This window comes from Melitaea cinxia, chromosome Z (assembly GCF_905220565.1).
Source record: "Melitaea cinxia chromosome Z, ilMelCinx1.1, whole genome shotgun sequence".
Taxonomy (NCBI): domain Eukaryota; kingdom Metazoa; phylum Arthropoda; class Insecta; order Lepidoptera; family Nymphalidae; genus Melitaea; species Melitaea cinxia.
The window spans coordinates 14978902-15000012 of NC_059424.1; the positions used below are offsets into that span (position 1 = coordinate 14978902).

Here is a 21111-nt window from a genome sequence, read left to right on the forward strand (position 1 = left end):
TATTGTTACGAAAACAAACAGTGATGTCCATTTGTAATAAATTAAATAAAAATGTTTAACAAACAAAATGTTATTTATTTATTGTATACTTAATAGTTAAGACTAAAGCTAAGGAATTTTACTAACTAAAAACTGAGACACTATTGTTGTTTCATGTGGCGAACGTGAATGGAAACTTATAACGTTCTATTGGTTGCGTTAACTTAAATTGCTACTTCTGCGCATTGTCTTAAAAATGATACTAAAGTGGATGTAGATATGGGCATACCCAGGATTTTATAAGGGAACAGAAAGAAATAAATGTGAAAACTCAGTAAGTAGTACAAATTAATAACACTTCTTTATTTGCTGCAATTTTTCATTTGCCCTTACTATCTACACTATTTCAATAATAGTTTGCGGAGGTTTTCACTAAATTTGCCTAAAATCTCCTTATTAAAATCTAAAATATTTATTAGCTTCGAGTCAGGGTGAGGCAAATGACCCACCTTGCCCCACTGTGGGTTCGCCTGACGTAGATTAAATTTGATTATTTAATAATGTACCAAAATCTATGTTTAATAAAATGTACTTATCCTTTTTTATTATGCTTTTACAGAAATAAATATATGTTAAAGATTCAATATCATTATAAATCAGGATATGATTTTCTTTCGGCAAGTAAGTAAAATCAAGACTAAAAATGTCTTAGCAAAAAAATATTTAATATTTAGAAAATCAGCATTTAGGATATGGTTGTAATAGCTCTGGTGGGAAATCGGCCGATCGGGAACAACCGAGAAGACCACAGTTCAAATCCCCGTGATCAGGAGATTAATTACTTTTTTTTATAATTTCACTCATGATTTTTTTATTTAAATAACCAATTCATATTTTTATTATTATTTTGGTAAAATCGGAAAATATTATTCATATTTTATAAATATGTAATTCGTATTTAAATATGATTTCCAAAAAACACGATTTGCCCATGCTTTTATAAACTCGCCAACCGCCACTAAAACCTCATTTTATGGAGTTCTACAGATTTTTTTAAAATAATTTATTAATTTTAATTAAAATTTTAGCAATCACAAAACAATTGTTCGAATTTGACTGATGATTTTTCAGTTTAGTAATATCGACGATATTTTAGAATCAGTGAAAGTTTGAAACAGTTGATAACATTCGTTACAGAATGTTGTCTAATCTAATTTACCTTACCTGAACAGGTAAACACAAAATAACATCTGTCAAGTATGTCATTTGTTTTTACAATCATTGTGATAGAATGTTGAAAGTTTTCAGTTATAAGATTACTCACCTATATTTGTAACAAAAAAAAAATCGTGTCAATGAAAAAAGTATATTTCAAATTAATTATAGATTGTACAAATCATTTTATGTTTAATTGTTGATGGTGCCTTACTTAAATAGTTTCACTTATTTTTTTTAAATGTTATTATTCCAGTTCTAGATTTTTTTTCAATTTATTTGTAACAATTATTATATTCTACAATGGTCTAGCCTATGTACTAAAAAAAAATTAGGTGATATAAAGTTATTACTTATAACTTAACTTACATCGAAAATAAAATAAAAAATTCTAAATGTAAAATTAAATTTTCATTAAAATATTTTTTTTTAATAATTACGTTATCTATATATTAATGCGTGAAGCAAAAACTTTGCACGGTGCACCCCTTTTTACAAATATTGCGAGGACGGAGGAGTATGAAATTTCGCACGTTTATACTTAGTTTATATTGAGAAGTAATGCAGATTACTACTATTTTTTTTGAATTATGCACAAAAATACACTAAATCAATAAAAAAAACATTACACACACACACATACTACCATGTATTTGATACCCATATACTCTTCTGTTTATTATTAAAGAAGTATAGTCTTTTAGAAAAGAACGTTAATAATATTCAAACTCATAATTTAAATTAATTATGGTCGAATTTCGGCCACTGGACGACCACTAGTAAGGAAGATGGCCGCTTACAGTTAAATATTTTTTTGCGGCAAGTGCTAAAATTGCAAGAAAAGATTTATCATATAAAAATTTTATAATAGCGTTAAAAATATTTCTGCGACGATTATGTATATGTTAAATTTCATATTTAAATATGTGGACATATTGGTAAATTGACGACAAATAGCACATTAAGTTCGATGAGTGAGGCCATCACCAGAAAACCAACGTAGACTAATGCGCATGAAACACCAACTTTCCAATCCAGCTGAAACTTATTTAGAGCGAGAGATCCATAAAGTGCGATTAACGTTGAAAGAAGTGAAACAGCGCTATATGATAAGCCGCTTGAGTTGATATTTACCTGGAAAACGTGTCGTAAGATTAATTACATAGGTACATATAGGATAACATTCAGATTCAGACTACACGATATTGGTGTTCATTATTCTCCCATTAAAATATAGCCTATGTCACTCAGTGAAAACGTTGTATTTATTCCCTTGGTAAAATAATTTTTAGAACCAGTCTAGTAGTTTTCGAGTTTATCCACTACAAAGAAACATAAAAAATGTTTTCTCTTTATAATTTATTAGTATAGATAAAGATAACTTTGGAATTATCATTTTAATTTTTATTTGTTTAATGTTTTAAAAAAAACACAACTTCATATTGTAAACTATGTAAGTAAATAAATAAATAAATAAATAAATATCTACACAACACACACACGGTCGTCTGTTCCTAAAGTAAGCAACTTAATGCTTGTGTTATAGGTAACAGCCGACTGGTATATAGCTACATATTTTTTTTTTTTTTTTTTTTTTCGATAAACATGCTTATAAATAATACATATATAAATATATAAATAAATATTTATATTACACCCAGACTCGGGGTGGGAATCGAACCCACAACCCTCGGAGCAGAAAGCAGGGTCACTACAAACTGCGCCAACGGGCTAGTCAACTTAACGTTAAGTATAAATTATTAACACTTACCCAGTGATTATCAGGATATGAGGGATAGAATAAGGATTTGATAAGCCACGGTAGGCCTAAGCACAGCAGAATGTCAAATGTATTAGATCCTATTGAATTACTAATACCCATTGTTCCGTGACCTAGAAACATATAATAAAAAAACATCATCCGTTGACGAATTGTGATAAAAACTGATTTTCGAAGCTGATATAAAATTTCAAACTTGGAATTTAGGAAGGTAGAGATACCTTGTATATAATATAATACCTATATTTATAGTGCATAAAAAAATGCTCCATATTTTCTAAATTTTTACTACGCACGTACATAATATTATTTTCTAAAGAAAGCATCAAAATAATTCTAAATTATATTCATCGTAATTAGCCCAATCCTTCTGACTTCTTCAATAAGTTTTGTTTTACCTTGATTTGTCACAAGTACGCTGGATACGGCTTCAGGTAGACTTGTCCCAGCTGCTAAAATTGTCAATCCTGTGATACTGTCGGGTATATTGAGTGTGTCACCTATAAAGGTTGTAAAATTAGAACAATAATAGTTATTAGCTGCTCTCTTAATCGACGATATTCTTATATGAAAGAAACAATAAATGTAAAATGAGTAATGAATAGTAATCAAGTTAATCATTGTAGCAATGTTTACATACAGGTATGATATTTGAACTTTGATTATAAAATAATAATCAAATTCAAATATCATACAAATATTTAAACCAGTAGTTAAATTTGTTCAGCATGTGTCCGTCGAGTCAGTCGTAAGTTAACAAATCACCGTCACTGTTGAGTACCGATGATCACAACAACGGGGAAAATGTAGGTCAGATTAATAAAAACTGGAGCAGTCTTAGCACTTGCAAAAGTAAGTACTTCTTTATAAGTACCTACTCTTATATTAGGACACAGTTCAAAGATCCCGAAAGTTAAAGCTATTGAATATTACTAGTTTAAATTAACTTTTTAATTATTAAAGGCGATTATTTAAATGGGTAAGCTGCGTGGCTACGGCACTATAGAATTTAGCCACCCCCTCTCATCCTGTGGGTGTCGTAAGAGGCGACTAAGTTCCACACACACAATTCCACTACCACCTTGGAACTTAAAAAGCTGGCCCGATGATCGGATAACTGGTGGCTTTGAAATACACAGGCCGAAGACGGGCAGCAGCGCCTTCAGCGAGACAAAGCCAGCCCTGCGGCCACCAACCCGCCTCCCAGCGTGGTGACTATGAGCAAAAATCCCATGAGTTCACGCCTAAAGTTTCGGCCCTTAGTTCCCGGCAGCCCCACTATTCCCAGCTACGGCAGCAGCCGCGGTAACGGTGGGTAGAAGGTGCCAAAATGATGGAGATGATGATGATTTAAATGGATGGTTTGAAATTCTATACATTACCTACAATAGTGATGATCCAAGCGACTAAGTAAGATACACCTCCAATCCACGTGATACACATAACGAAAGTGAGGGGATAAAGATGGGGACGCTTTCTGCAGTCTGGTATCGTGGCCCATAATATAAAACTCATCGGCCATGATATGATCCAGAACAATTTCTGCATTCCCGTTGACTTCTCATCAGGCCATGACCATACTGAGCTCGTGCTAGACTCTGAAGCAGTTTGATAATTGCATAATATTTAATTCAGCAAGATATTATAGAATTACATTTTTTTATCAAATTGTATGTACATACACAATTACTATAATAATAAACAAACAAAATTATATTTTATGGAGAGTTTAATTAAGCGCAATGGCACGTACCAGAATCAGTTGAATTATGTCTCGCGGTAACCACTATTCCCTGCTCTACGTCATTTACATTCGAATTCATATGATGTGACGCTTCCATAGAACCCATTTTATCTGAACGAAAAAAGCATTTAAACAGCTTTAAAAAATTATAAAAAAATTGTATTGATAATAAAAGTCACCCGCAAACCCGCAATCCAACGCATTGCGTTGTCGATTCCCGCACAAGGTATATACATTTGTATTGGCCATATAAATGTTTGACGTGGTCTCGTCGTTTGTGCTTATCTATTGTATGTATTTCCGGAACCGCGACACAAAAGTAAATCCTTGTGGGAGCCGTTGAGTGTGAGGTGTTTATTATTTATTTAATTGTTTATTTATTTATTTATTATATATTTATACTATTGTGTGAGTGTATGTTATTTGAGATACAGTTACAAAAAAAATATGTACAACTATGATAAGCGACTCATGACCGCTGAGCGAATTTGGCTAGTTGGGCTTTTTCATATGTTAAACGAGGTTTAACGAAGGAGATATTAAGTTCGTATAGAAATTATATTTTTTGATAAGATATAGAAAATTTTATTTGTGTTTTTTTTTTTTTTTAGAATGAAGAAGTTTCAGTACTTGTTTTTTGCATGTTAGGCTTATGTATATTAGACCGAGAGCCCAGGAGGGCCAGACTTTCGTCATTTCATAAAAGCTGAATTTCTCGGTGCATGCTCCGAAGTCCGATAGAAGCAATGGCCAAATATGAAGTTTAACTCATGGTTACTTTGGCAGACATCAAGTATCAAAGGCGTATAAATTTACTACGCACTCGCACCCACGGCCAACCTAAATGTTTGTCTAGGTCGAGATTGGAGCTATCGAAGTTACTGAAGTAAATTCTTTTAATAGGTACCCAAGTGACATGTATGAAGTTCAGTTTTATACTATCACGTACGTTTAGTTACAAATGTTTGTGGCTCTGGTTATCATCATCATCATCATCATTACAGCCTATCACAGTCCACTGCTGGACATAGGCCTCCACAAGTTTACGCCAAAAATAGCGTGAACTCATGTGTTTTGCCTATAGTCACCACGCTGGGCAGGCGGGTTGGTGATTGCAGGGCTGGCTTTGTCGCACCGAAGACGCTGCTGCCCGTCTTCGACCTGTGTATTGCAAAACCAGCAGTTGGATGGTTATCCCGCCATCGGTCGGCTTTATAAGTTCCAAGGTGGTAGCGGAACTGTGTTATCCCTTAGTCGCCTCTTACGACACCTACGGGAAGAGAGGGGGTGGCTAAATTCTTTAGAACCGTAGCCATACAGTATTATTATTGGTTATGGTGATATCTAATATTACTTCGAACATAATATTAAAATATTACGCATAAGAAATGACGTAAGTTAGTTGCCACTTTATACGTTTGTGATACCTGGTATTTGTCAAAGTAAGCGTGAGTTGAACTTCATATTTGGCCATTACTTCAACCTGTGGTGGGAGCATGAGCTGAGAAACTTTCAGCTTTTATAAAATGACGAAGGTCTGACCCTCACGGGCTCGGGTTATATGTATATTATTATATTATATATTATATTATATATTATATATATTATATTACAAATAAAGAAAAGTGTATAAATATTATGAGTATAAAAGCGTACGAATATATACCTTTAATTAGTAGAGGAGTTATTTCGGTATATTGTTTCTTCTTCTTTATAACACAACAACTACTTTTGGCGAAGTCACCGATCCGTCCGTTGTAAACCATAGCTGCAAGAAGTTTGTACATATTCGATGTAAATGCACAAATAAAAAATATATAATCTCATGATGGCTGCTGTGTTCAGCATCGTACAGGATAATTACATGTTAGATTAATTAACTTTCGTAGTAAAGTTACAAAATAAAATTGATTGATAACAATCGGTAGGTCAGCGCTGTAAATTTGAGATTTTACTGAAGTATATACCTATGAGTGTTGTAAGCCATAAGTATATCATGTTCATCATAATAAAATGGTAATCTTCCTAGACTACTTACCAAGGATATAAAATGTGTACATAAGTACAAGAAGTAGGGCCTCGTACCAATAAATTTTGTCATCTATTAGGGTTAAGATCAGTGCTACTACAGCTACTGCATACATCATACAATCTCGGGATACTGACCACCAATCCAACTCTATTACCTGTTTTAAAAAGTATTCATGTCAATCTACGACAGTTTTATTGTAAAAATTATTGTACGATTTTCTTAAGCTGTCAATTTTTAAGAATACACAATGTACAAGAATCAGTATAGGTAAGTTGTAAAAATATTGGAATACGTTAACAAATTTTATCCACAAAAGTATAGTACATATTTTTTACAAATATTATAACTAAGTTTTCTCGACTTAAACTTTTTTATTACTGTTTTTTAATAAAAGATTATTAAATTATTGAATTCAAATAAAATTTATCATATTGTTACCCTGCCCGCAACTAAAGCACAGCAAGCCGGTACAGCCAGGACGTTAAATACTGCTGAACCAACAATAGCGCCGACTCCCAAATCTCCTTCAGTGACAAAAGTTCCAATGCAATTAATAAACAACTCTGGGCTGGAACTGGCAGCAGCCATAAACGTAGCACCAGCTATGTCAGCCTCCATATCTAAACCTGGTGAATATAATATTCTTAGAAAAACAGTTTTTGCAAGCGTCCTCTGACCAAGTGACCTCATTAAAGAAATAGAACTGATATTAGAAAAATGTTTTTGATTTGGGCTACCTAGTCTTTATTACTTGTGTAATATATATTTAATGAAGTTTAGTTAATATTTATGTAGTTTAACATATTTTCCACTTTTATTTTATTTCGATCGTTAGGAAACTCACAACAAACCAATATAATTGTCCGAAACAAAAACAGCATTTATATACCATAAATTCTACAGCTTGAATAAAATTTTTGGTTTTAGAATAGAAAAAGTTTAAAGCATCATAAACATCAATATGGTCTTAAAATAAAAAGTGGTAATATGAGACAATAAGAACCAAGTCGTAATAATCTCTAATACGAGCTAGACGAAACTAAATAATGATGACTAGTTAATTTGCTAATTCAAAAAGAGTATGAAAATAGCCTTAGTGTATAGCATGTTTACCTTTTACAGGTAATACAATATTGCTATATTAGTAACTCGAGGTGATGAAATTAATGTATCAGATATACTTAGAAAATAATATTTCAACTTGAATGATCTAACGATTACATTAGTTGTTTCATAATTAGAATAAAAATGATCGTAGTCCTCGTGTGATTAAATGGTAATAAGTTAGAACAAATTTATTTGCAAAACTTACAAAGAGTAGAAATATTAAATTTGCATTATTTTATTTATTTCCTAACATTTTGAGTAGGTACATTTTTGCGACGGAATTGCTAACCATTTTTTATTGTTTAAACATTACGGAGATTGATGAAATCTAAATATAATTCGACGTCGTTCGAAATCACAGGATAACCTAGTATTTTAAATAAATAAATGATTTTTTTCCTTCTGTAACTTTCATATTTAAAAAATTTAAGTACATAGACGTAATTGAGTTTGATTAGAAAAGTGCTATCGAGTGAGATTGAGGAGATGCAAGATTCAATGGACAGATCGGTCAGTGTCCTGTGTGCACTATCCCTACTTTGTGGACCGATTGCGGTTGCATTCTACTGATATCTTGACTGATTGGTACTCATTTGTGCTGTTTATAAGAAGCAGACACCCATTCATACTTTTATTAGTTATTATTCAACTTCACAATGTAGTGAAGTTGTTATGTGTTTGGTTGAAAAGTATTATAAATATTATAAATATGAAAACATAATGTTAGGCATTTGTTGATTTGTATATTTTTTATAAGTTCAAATAATAATGTAATAGTCCTAAATTTATTTTATATTTATTTTATTTTTTAGAAATAATTTATTATAATGCAATGAATTTTGTCAATATTATAATTTATTAAACATTTATTAGCAGAATTATATATTACGTGCTAAGAGTACCTAAATTATCATTTTGCGATCATAATTTCTAAGCACTGCGTAAATGCGCGCTACATTCATATCTTTACTAAACTCCTTATCGCAACAAGGACAACATAATAACAAGTTGTTACTAATGAAACTATAACAGAAAACAACATGTAATAACAAATATTCAAAATGTGTATTTAGTAAATAAAATGTTTAAATCTATACCTCTTCATAGATTTTACTTAAGTTATTTGAGTTTGTGCTATATAAAAATGTTTTGAAATGAAAGATAACATTATAAGTGTTATATTATCGTGTATATTTACATAAGAAAGTAAATTATGCAATGTGACACCTACGTTCACAGATAATCTCGATCGCTGGCACGAAATAATGTTCACAGACAGTGCCGAGCAGTAGGAAGCAGTACACCGCCAGCACGCAATGAATTAGAATAAAACCCTGGGAAGATATATGAATATTATACTATGGCATTAATACAATTTAACACATGTTATCGGCAAAGTATATATTTTAGTTACTGTATGAAATACCTAAACATACTATATTTATTACGATATACATACGACGTTAATCTTTAACTTTGGAGGTTTCTAGGAGGGTAGGTGTAAGGTAGAAAATAAAAGACAAATAAAACATCTTTCGACAACTCATATCATCTTTACTAAATAGGAAAACTTTTACGAATGTCAATTAATTAACAAATTTTCTATTAGAACTGAGTTATGGACCTATAAGGTCTATTCTGAAAATAAACCATACAAAAATTAATAATGAGAGTCTAAAAAAAACTATTGACAAGTGACTAGGTATTGTTAATATGTTAATGTTAATATTAAAACAGGGTAAAACTGCAGTACTGTAACGGGTCTCATTTTACCAGTTACGAAACACCTAGAATGGTAACGAATATTTTTTAGTAACAAAAACTTGGATGAATTAATTAATGATTATAGTTGATTACATAATAACGATGTATTTTAGCTTTGATCTAGGATACTTAAAAAACTCACGACTTTAACTTAATTTATGTTTTCAACTTCTGATGTTTATTTTTATATTTTCAGACAAATTCATTGATCTGTAAATTGATCTAAAATAACTATTGCATTCGAAATTTGATTCGCCATTGTGCACAGAATGTGACCGAGTAGAGGATACATATCATGTTTTAATGGAATGTGTGCGAATCGAAACTGAAAGAAGTTTGTTTTTTATGCAGTACCCAGAATATAAAATATAATTTAAATAATGTGGGGCTATTCAACAGTATTTTGGCTTCACCAACTTCTGAAGAGGCTAGAAATGTTAATAAATTAGTCCTAATATATTTAAAGAGACGTTGTTGATTTAGTTAAGAGCGATGGAGGTGACATGGTCACTGTGTGACAAAACCTCCTATTTTTTTAAAGAATTAATAAAAAAAAAATACTATTGCATTACCGTTTGAATTATGTAAAGAATAAGGAAGGATATGTATTTTTAAATTATATCTACACATAATTTTTTTTCACAGCAAGCAATCTTTTTTGTTCTTCAGTTTCTAGTTGGCAAATATATATTTTTATTCCCCGTTTTTAAGTTATTATTATTTTCTATTTGTCAATAATTTCAACTAAAGCGGATGCCATCTTTATTTTCATAATTTCATTTCAGTCTATTGCAGTCCACTGCTGGACATAGGCCTCCACGATTCCGTGCAAAAAATAGCGCGAACTCATGTGTTTTGCCCATAGTCACCACGCTGGGGTCGGTGACCGCAGGGCTGGCTTTGTCGCACCTAAGACGCTATCTTTATTTTACAAAGTACTTAAGTTGATGTGCTCAACACATTACAATTATTCGGTATTGTATAGAATGCTTAGGTACTGTACAGAATCCAAAATTACACAGGTTGCCGATAACGAAATTCGCTTTGCTTGAAACACTCAATCAATTTAAAATAATTTATTAATATTATTATTTTAAACAATATGAAAACAGTATTAAAACCACAGAATGACAGGAATATAAGCATTGTTAAAATAGTTTTAATGAATGAAATAACAAAAGTTTATTATAGCGACTGAAATTTCACAATACATTTACAGCACATATTCACGTATATTACAATTACAACATATTATCCAAAGGTATAAAAACAACTTTAACAAATGAATATATAATTGTTTTCTGCATTAACCGTCTACCAAAAATAGAAGACCAACGATTATTTTTTTTTTTTTTTTTTTTTTTTGTGTATATACTTTACGAAATGTGATTCGATTTTAATCATTCTTCTTTTAACAGATTGAGTAATAATTAAATAATAATAAAAAAAAAACATAAACTGTCAGTTGAAGTCTGTTTAATATTTTTCATATTGAGAGATTAAGTCATTAAAACATGTACGTCGATTTGCAACACTTGAGCTTTTCAAGAGCAGTGTTTTAGTGGTTAAATTCTTTTTTATTATTATGATAATATAATAAAATTTATTTGCAATTTACATTTATGTTGTTCGCCAAGCGGATTTGGATTTAGAACATAATCTTACATGTTGCCTTTGAAATCTTGTGAAACCATCTGAAGGGAATTCGAGAATGGCTGCTGGTGTGCAGTTTAATGACGGATTATCCACGATGCCAAGGATATGACGAACGATGAATCCATTGTGACCTGTGAATATTTAATCTTTTAAATTATTTAAATTTTAATAATTAGTACACAACGATGTAGTGTTAAACAAAAATGTTTTACGTTCATACAGTTTTAACAGTGATTAAAATGAATTATTATTATTAACAATAAATTCATGACAACTTTACCTGAATCGATATCAATCACTGGTTTGCTATTGTTAAAAACTAAGTAAAGCAATGGTATACTGACGAAAAAAATCACTCTAATATAAACTGCTACTTTGTATTTAAACACACGATTAGTCCTTATTAACATGATAGCCATTAAAAAAAAAAAACAAAAAAAAAAAACGAAATGTGACTAGAAAATTAAAAAAAGAATGTCTATTATGAATATTTTAAAAATTTAATTGTTCGTCAAATAAAAAATTCAAATATTTCTCCGTATTCACCGCTTAGTTTCATTTGAAAATATATTATGAATGAGGAGCAGAAATTTATTCACGAGCAATTTGTACGCCGATCAAAATACTACTACCCTCTTGAAGCAGGACAAGAAACTGTTTATCAATACACCTATCGATTAGGTCTTCTTTATCGAAGTTATCAGTTGCAGAGTAAATACAAAAAAAAAAAATCTTAGGTAATCGATATCTTATAGGTTTATTCCGTTCACTAATAGTTGACTTTTAAATATTTTCGTCAGGAGATTACAGCTACCTATCTCATAAGCTTGAAGCATTTGTTAAAATATTATACATTTAGTTCTCGTGACTTTGTCTAGTACTAAGTATTAATATAATTATATTTTTAATATAGATATTTAAAGATGAAGCCAGTATAACCTTGTTAGTGAACTGTAAGATATGTAAAAAGTAAATATAATATTTTTCCGAATAAAATTTCTAAACACGTTTGGTAAATACACTGTAAAGAGATCGCGAATATAATTATAACATACATAGTGTCAATGTTTGGATATACTTCGCCTCTGTTAAGTTGTAGCCCTTGTTGGTACTAACCCGTCAGGGCTTATAACAACCAATGTGGTTGAGTAAAGTTTATAAAATTGTGACTTCCATCATTGCCAATACTTATATACTAGGTTTTTATTATACTTCTTTGAATATTTCAAATACATGCTACGTAACAGTGTTATAGGCGGTCTTCGTATCGCCTAAGCACACACACACACACATTTCAGCCTATCGCAGTCCACTGCTGGACATAGGCCTCCCCAAGTTCGCGCCACACATCCCGGTCTTCCACAATCCTCATCCAGCCTACACCGGCAATCTTACGTAGATCGTCGGTCCAACGGGCCGGAGGACGTCCCACACTGCGTTTGCCAAGACGCGGTCTCCACTCTAGGACCCGTCTACTCCAACGGCCATCGGTCCTGCGACACAGATGACCAGCCCACTGCCACTTCAACTTGCTAATTCTGTGGGCTATGTCGGTTACTTTCGTTCTCTCGCGGATAGTCTCATTTCTAATCCTGTCTTTGAGAGAGACCCCAAGCATAGCCCGTTCCATTGCACGTTGAGCGACTTTAAACTTGTGGACTAGTTCCTTCGTCAGTGTCCACGTCTCGGCTCCGTATGTTAACACAGGCAGGACGCATTGCTCGAAAACTTTAGTCTTCAAGCATTGCGGAATCTTCGAAGTGAAGACTCGACGGAGTCTGCCAAACGCCTAAGCAGTGCTTTACAAACATTTGTTTTATAAACACAACATCCACGGGGTCGCAGTTGCCCGTATCTTTTTTAAAACACCTAGCATTATGGCTTAATTAAAACAGACAAAGTTAACCAGACTTATGTATGATTTCGTACGTAGCGAGCACGATGCCACGTTGTTACATAGCTGCTAGTCAAAGTCTCAATCAGTGCTTAACTACAAAGCTATATTATTTTTGTAGCAAAAGTCTGTTATCTGTACTCCAAATTAACGAATGGAATAATTTATAAATCTACACTAATATTATAAAGCTGAAGAGTATGTTATTATTGTTTTTTTTTGTACGTGCTAATCTCAGACACAACTGGCTCGAATCGAAAAAATATTTTTGTCTTGGATAGTCCATTTACCGAGTATGATTATATAATATTTTTATGAACGTTTTTTCCTCACATTAACATTTAGGGAAATAGATAGTGTATAATAAAACAAACTGACAGATGTTTTAAACTACTTATGTATTATAGTATACTAGCGTGTTTTGTGTTACGAAAATAAGCATTTCGACTATCTGTATTTATGATTGATAAATAGCTTAATCAAAAATAACAAGTCAATACTAGAGATAAAACGTACCTACCCGTTTTTTTTCCAGAAAAATAACACAGTAAAAACGAGTTTCTCATACCTACAAATTAAAATGTAAAAAGCTTAAAATTTCTTGGTAAAGATGTGAAAATGAAACAAAGAAACGAGACACACTACATCGACTTCAAAAGAAAAGAGGTTTACGATTACCTATTTTTGATTTTATGTGACATCGTCATTTGTTTAATTTTTTTGAATTTGAAGCACCTAGCTGTCATTCATAACTTTGTATGTACGGTAATTAGAAATTAGTCATTAAATGCAAGCTCCTGTATACGTAACAGAGATGAAATATACAGCAGATTTTTAGGTAGACCTTTAAGAACACAACTATGTAAACCATTTCGTTACAATCATTTACTGATACCTCCACGAAAATGATATACATTTTAAATTGTATTTTAAAACTACAACCAATTCATAAAAATATTTGTTGCTATCGGCTAAAAATATTCCATTAAAACACAAGTTAATCAGTAGATTATGAGATTCTTAAGTGGGTAATATTCCACCACTTAAGCGTTTCCGTCAGTCTGTACACAACGGACTTTAGAGTATCGAATAAACTTTTGTAGTTATCATCTACTTTTGATTAAATAATAACGCAATTATTTTGTAACGTTTGACGACCAATATATAGATAATTTTTATGTTTGTATATTACAACATTGTAACCGACCGATTTCCGATATTTGGCACAAATATTATTAAGAAGTCGGGTCAACATATAGGATACATAATATCACGCTATCACCTACGGGGAACGAACAGTGAACCTTTATTTCTTTAACGCATTCTGTAACAACGTGAAATCTAACGACGCATATTTGATTGTTGTTATTATGTTAATAACCATGCTATAAGCTAGCTTCATACTATAAAGACATTCTGTAGTATATTTAGTATCAGCATTGCACCCGTGCGAAGCCGGGGCGGGTCTTAGTTTAAAAATAAAATTAAAAAAAGAAAACTTTTATAAAATTACTTCAAAATATTGCGTTTCGGATACGATCGTCAACGACGTCTGCCCAAATAATAAGGCTCGGGTAAAAGACTTAGGTAGGCATGTGATACTAATGAAAAAAAAAAATAGGTAAAAAAAACTTTTTAAGTTAAGCCGACTTAACCTTATATAGGTGTATGGCTTTATAAATAAAGATTAAAAAAAAAAAAAAAAAAAAACTTTTTAAGTTAAACGGTTTTATGTTAAACATACATTGCAATGTTTAAGATAAATGTACTAAAAACCAAAAAATAATAAAATAGATACAGTCGTGGGAATTATAAACATATGCATAGACTAGACTAAAATAAAACCGTGGGGCACGTCAATTATCTACAATCGTTGATTAAAATGTTTGTTTTGTAATGTTACACTATAATTGGGCAGTTGTTCAACCGACAACGATGGACGTGTGATAAGTAGGGCTAGAATGTGGAAACAAGCTAGCAAGCTCGATTATAAGCGAGTTTTAGGGTTTCATAGTGGTGAGCGAGTAGTACTTTTATCATATGTTTTGTCGATTAAAGACAAACTACGAGCAGTGAAACGATTCCTCGCCAGCCAGCAGTGTGAATGTCCAACGATAAACTAGTTGAAACATCTCTTTTATTTACATGGAGTGTATAACTATTGGAATTTCCATGAGCAAGAAAATAGTAAGTAATTTCCTCACCGTCTGCGGGCCAACTGCCTATTTTAACGACGAATTAAACGATTCTTCTATCGCACATTAAGTCGATAATTTGTAGACAATTGACGTGCCCCAAGGTTTTATTTTAGTCTAGTCTATGCATATGTTTATAATTCCCACGACTGTATCTATTTTATTATTTTTTGGTTTTTAGTACATTTATCTTAAACATTGCAATGTATGTTTAACATAAAACCGTTTAACTTAAAAAGTTTTTTTACCTATTTTTATTTTCTAGTTTTTAGTTTTTATTTCGCATTCTGTTTAATTCATTTAGTGCTTCATTATTGCAAGGCCCATCTTAAATATTGAGGTTGTATAGTGCACTGTATTCTTCTTGTCAAGCCCTTTTATTTGATACTCATATTGGTGGGATTGATAAAAAATTGTTATCAGACATTTGGTAGCGGCGGCCAGCTTAGATTTCAATTTTGCATAGTAAATTGTATTCTACTTGTTGAGACCTTTCATTTGATACCCATGTTGATGGGATTGATAAAACCTAAGTTATCCGCGATTTTGTAGAGGCCGCCATCTTGGATTTTAATTTTATATAGTACATTGATTATACTGGTTGAGCACTTTCATTTGATACCCATATTGATGGGATCGATAAAACCTACGTTATCCGCCATTTTGTAGCGGCCGCCATCTTGGATTTCAATTTTTTATAGTATATTGTATTCTTCTTGTTGAGCCTTTTCATTTGATACCCATATTGATGGGATTAATAAAACATAAATTATCCGCCATTTTGTAGCGGCGGCCATCTTGAATTTATAATGATAATGAATAAACATAATTGTATTGTCACCAAAATCCAAAGTGTATACAAAATTTCAGATTAATCGGTTGACAGAAAGAGGGTGAAATTTGAATTACTAAATTTGACCCAAGAATAAAAAATAAAACAAACGGGGTGAGCTAAATAAAACCGTTTAATAAATAGTAAGTAATAAATAAATAGGAGCAGTCTCCCAACGCAATGTATTTTTTTTTTAGAATTATTAATACTCGTACATACTTAGGTACTTTACGATTGAGTTTCTTTAATTATTTTTTACTTTTTAAAGGCAACTCAGGTTATTGTGTCGGGGTTTTTTTTTTAATTTTTAATTTAATTTTTATTGATTGTCAAAGTCTGTAGTCAAATTGAAATTTTTTAAAAAAGGTTCTTTTTTCATAATTTTTTGGTTTTTAAATTAAATTTTTAATTATGGTCCAATTTCGACCTCTGGGCGACCACTAGTAAGATGTTATCACGTCAAAAATAATTTAGCCGTCAAATTGACAATCTCCTTATCTTCGTAGGCTAAAAATTAGATAGTATAATAATATACCTTAGATGCACTTTCTGCCATTCCATGCACCACACTGAGCAAGCGGGTTGGTGACCGCAGGGCTGTCTTTGTCGCACCGAAGACGCTGCTGACAATCTCCGGTCTGTACACTTACAAGCCAGTCGTTGACTGGTTCGCCATTGGACAGTTTCAACAGTTTTAAGTTGTTGTTATTTTATTCTGCCGTAGTTACATGTACCTTGTATACACACATTTCGTCAATATCGTGAGTTGTCGATGTTGAGTAGTTATGTTTTTATTGTAAATTTTTCAATGTTGTGTAGAAAATACTTTCTGACCTGACAGACGTTGTCCTATCTTAATCCTTAATCGATATCTTTTATTTACTGTGCAATTTCCTTAATTTCGATTCCAAAATAACTTTCTACAAATTATTATAAAACTCAAAGAAACGGCAAGGAAAATCCTTTAGTAAAGCCTTTCTCAAATTGTAGCGTTACCAAGAGATATAGGAATTAGTTGTATACATTAAAATTTTATTTTCAGTTGCGAGGTAAGATCTGTTTTATGTTAATTAATCTTGTGAACACTCCGTAACGAGTGAGACAGAGAAAAGCTATCGATCATTAGACTAGCATTCATATATCAAATGGATAATTTTATCAGAGTTGTTTGATTGTACAGGAGATCGTCGCCTGTTATTGTTGAGGCGACTGCGATGTAAGTTTGTATCTGGGTCAAATATAAAACGTAACAAATAGTGCGAGCGACGCACCTCTAAATACTTTGCTTACAGTCGCCAAACTTATTTATTTTGTACAATCATTGTTTTTTTATACAAATGCTTTAAACCAGGGGTTCACAAACTAATTTTGTATACTGCCCACTTTAAGAATAAATTGTTTTATAGTGCCCCCATTTTTTCGCCTACTTAAAATCACTATAACTTCAAATTAAATTATTTATTGCGAGCTATATTAGCGGAGATTAAAAATTAATTCTAAAAGAGACTTTTACTATGACCCGCAAGATTTAACTTGAGGCTTGAGTGCAGTAGGTAGTACATAACGGCGCTCAGGCCTCAAGTTAACTCTTACGGGCTACACCTGCCAATGAGAATGATTATTGAAACGTCACTTTATAGTATTTAGACAGAGTATCTTTCCTTCAAAATAAAACAAACATAATCGATTCTAATATAAAAACTAATTTGAAGGATGATTTAATTAATTAAAAAATGGTGGCGGTATGTAGAGGATCTACATACCGCCACCATTTTTTTCTGGGTCTCTTACCGCCCCCTTTCGGGATGCAGCACCCACAAGGGGGCGTTATCGTCCACTTTGGGAAAGGCTGCTTTAAACTATTATAGACTTGATACACGGCTTTCTGACTAAATATTATTATTTTTTAATATGAAAAATCTTCAGAAAAATATAACATAAATATGGACCTACCTTTCCTCACCGTCTGCGGGCCAACTGCCTATTTTAACGACGAATTAAACGATTCTTCTATCGCACATTAAGTCGATAATTTGTAGACAATTGACGTGCCCCACGGTTTTATTTTAGTCTAGTCTATGCATATGTTTATAATTCCCACGACTGTATCTATTTTATTATTTTTTGGTTTTTAGTACATTTATCTTAAACATTGCAATGTATGTTTAACATAAAACCGTTTAACTTAAAAAGTTTTTTTACCTATTTTTATTTTCTAGTTTTTAGTTTTTATTTCGCATTCTGTTTAATTCATTTAGTGCTTCATTATTGCAAGGCCCATCTTAAATATTGAGGTTGTATAGTGCACTGTATTCTTCTTGTCAAGTCCTTTTATTTGATACCCATATTGGTGGGATTGATAAAAAATTGTTATCAGACATTAGGTAGCGGCGGCCAGCTTAGATTTCAATTTTGCATAGTAAATTGTATTCTACTTGTTGAGACCTTTCATTTGATACCCATGTTGATGGGATTGATAAAACCTAAGTTATCCGCCATTTTGTAGAGGCCGCCATCTTGGATTTTAATTTTATATAGTACATTGATTATACTGGTTGAGCACTTTCATTTGATACCCATATTGATGGGATCGATAAAATCTACGTTATCCGCCATTTTGTAGCGGCCGCCATCTTGTATTTCAATTTTTTATAGTATATTGTATTCTGCTTGTTGAGCCTTTTCATTTGATACCCATATTGATAGGATTGATAAAACCTACGTTATCCGCCATTTTGTAGCGGCCACCATCTTGGATTTCAATTTTTTATAGTATATTGTATTCTGCTTGTTGAGCCCTTTCATTTGATACCCATATTGATGGGATTAATAAAACATAAATTATCCGCCATTTTGTAGCGGCGGCCATCTTGAATTTATAATGATAATGAATAAACATAATTGTATTGTCACCAAAATCCAAAGTGTATACAAAATTTCAGATTAATCGGTTGACAGAAAGAGGGTGAAATTTGAATTACTAAATTTGACCCAAGAATAAAAAATAAAACAAACGGGGTGAGCTAAATAAAACCGTTTAAAAATTTGGTGAAGTAGTCATAGCAAATAACTTAAATGCGATAGCGTTTGTGTTTTGCCACATAGATGACCAACCCACTGCCCACTTCAACTTGTTAATTCTGTGGGCTATATCGGTTACTTTCGCTTTCTCGCGGATTGTCCCTTCGTCAGTACCCACCTCGGCACCGTATGTTAACACACACAGGACACATTGCTCGAAGACTTTTGTCTTCAATCAAGTAAAGGCTCGACGGAGTCTGCCAAACGTCGCCTAGCCCAACCGAATTCACCTGTGTCGGCTTCTTTCTCGAAGTTGTTTTAGCCTAGTTGGATGGCATGACCTAGGTAGACATAATCCTGAACAAGGCACCGTCTGAATATCGGAACGGGGTACAATCGACTGATATTGGTCCGGTATGACTTGGTTATTAAACATAACTTTCGTTTTGTCCAAATTCATACCGAGGACCAGCATTTGATGTTGAGACAATTGCAAAATCGTTTATGGGATTTTATTAAACATACAAATACCATAACCCGGAAATTCCTTTCTTGACGTTTACTTTGTGCAGTCGGAAATTTGGACTTACTATTTTACTACTAAACTAGAGTATCTTATTTTTCAATATCTTATTTTTTACTCTGCATGACTCCGACTAATGGAATTTAACAAAATACAAGCATTTTTTTAGATGTTCAATTAAATCAAATTGCTCTGTACTTAAACAAAAGTTCGTTGATAGTATTTTATAGAATGACGCCTATAGTACAATCTCTATCCTTTGAAAGTCTCTATCTACATATTACTCTATCGTAGATTCTCAATGCTATTATAATCGTAATTGTCGCCTGAGTCTGAATCGTGGTACGTTACTCAATCTGATGTAATTAAATGTAATTTCGTTGTCGCGTGCCGTCGCAGCGGGGGTGCAATTGTGGGGAGGTGGACGAACTCTTAACCTGGTAGGTTAGTGAAATCACTGCTGATGTCCATTACGTATATCACGTTTCTGACTCTTGGACGGTAAACGTTTACGTTTCTGATAATAATTTGTTGTCATGCAATTCTAAAATTGTAGAAAGGATAATATAATGAGAGGTAGATTTTGAATAAAAAAGTTTTAGTTTATATAAATATTAGAGTATAAGAATTTATAATAAAATAATGCTAGTTATTTGTTCTGTTTTTTCGGTCATTGATAAGAAACGTTAATTAGAGTTGAAGTTTACAATTAAAATTAAATAAGAAAATTAATATTAAACCAATTATCTGCATTAGGACCATAACGCTTCATATTTAATGACTATAAACTATTATTTTTCTACTGTTAATGTTGTCTTTGTTTGTAGGAATTAAAGATTCCTAATTCTAAGTTTAGTATTATGAAACATAAACGAATGAGGACATGTTAATTGCTAACATGAGTTCGTAATTCCACTATATCCATGATCACACCTGATAAAAAGTGACTTGTGTAAGGTGCCTTCTATATATACAAGATATACCATTTCAATTAGATCAAGAATTTAAAAAAATCACTGCCGGTACATATACAATACGTGGTGAGGCAGCAGTCGCGCTTAGAGTCACTTCATCATTGCGCCCGTGCGCCGCCCGACGTACGTGTATTGTATGAGAATATATAATTGGATCCCGTATTCTTCTTTTGACTAGCTCTCCGCCCGGTCCATTATGTACCGCCGAGCGCTGGCCGCGGCATTTGGACGCCACTGACGACGCTCTCGGTCGTCTCCGCGCGATCCCTCCGCCACCACAATGAGTGCCTCCGAACGAGGTACGTTACATTAAACGGGTAGCAGTCCCCAGCCGGGACTGTGAAGTGCACACCGCGTACCCGCAAGGTTATACATCGAAACAGGTCGGAAGTGCG

At 32.6% G+C, this 21111-nt stretch overlaps 1 protein-coding gene across 1 annotated transcript; it reads right to left on the reverse strand.

Annotated features, from left to right (window-relative positions):
• Nucleotides 1-1882: 1882 nt before the first annotated feature.
• Nucleotides 1883-21014, reverse strand: LOC123668427 (sodium/potassium/calcium exchanger 3-like; the record flags this gene model as incomplete). The annotated part of the gene is given in 12 exon segments (XM_045602159.1): nucleotides 1883-2328; nucleotides 2966-3087; nucleotides 3373-3474; nucleotides 4357-4572; nucleotides 4728-4829; nucleotides 6385-6486; nucleotides 6757-6904; nucleotides 7189-7376; nucleotides 9089-9191; nucleotides 11287-11408; nucleotides 20844-20903; nucleotides 20906-21014. Coding segments are annotated over 12 exon segments (1590 nt in total), but the record flags the coding sequence as incomplete, so codon positions are not given.
• Nucleotides 21015-21111: the final 97 nt, after the last annotated feature.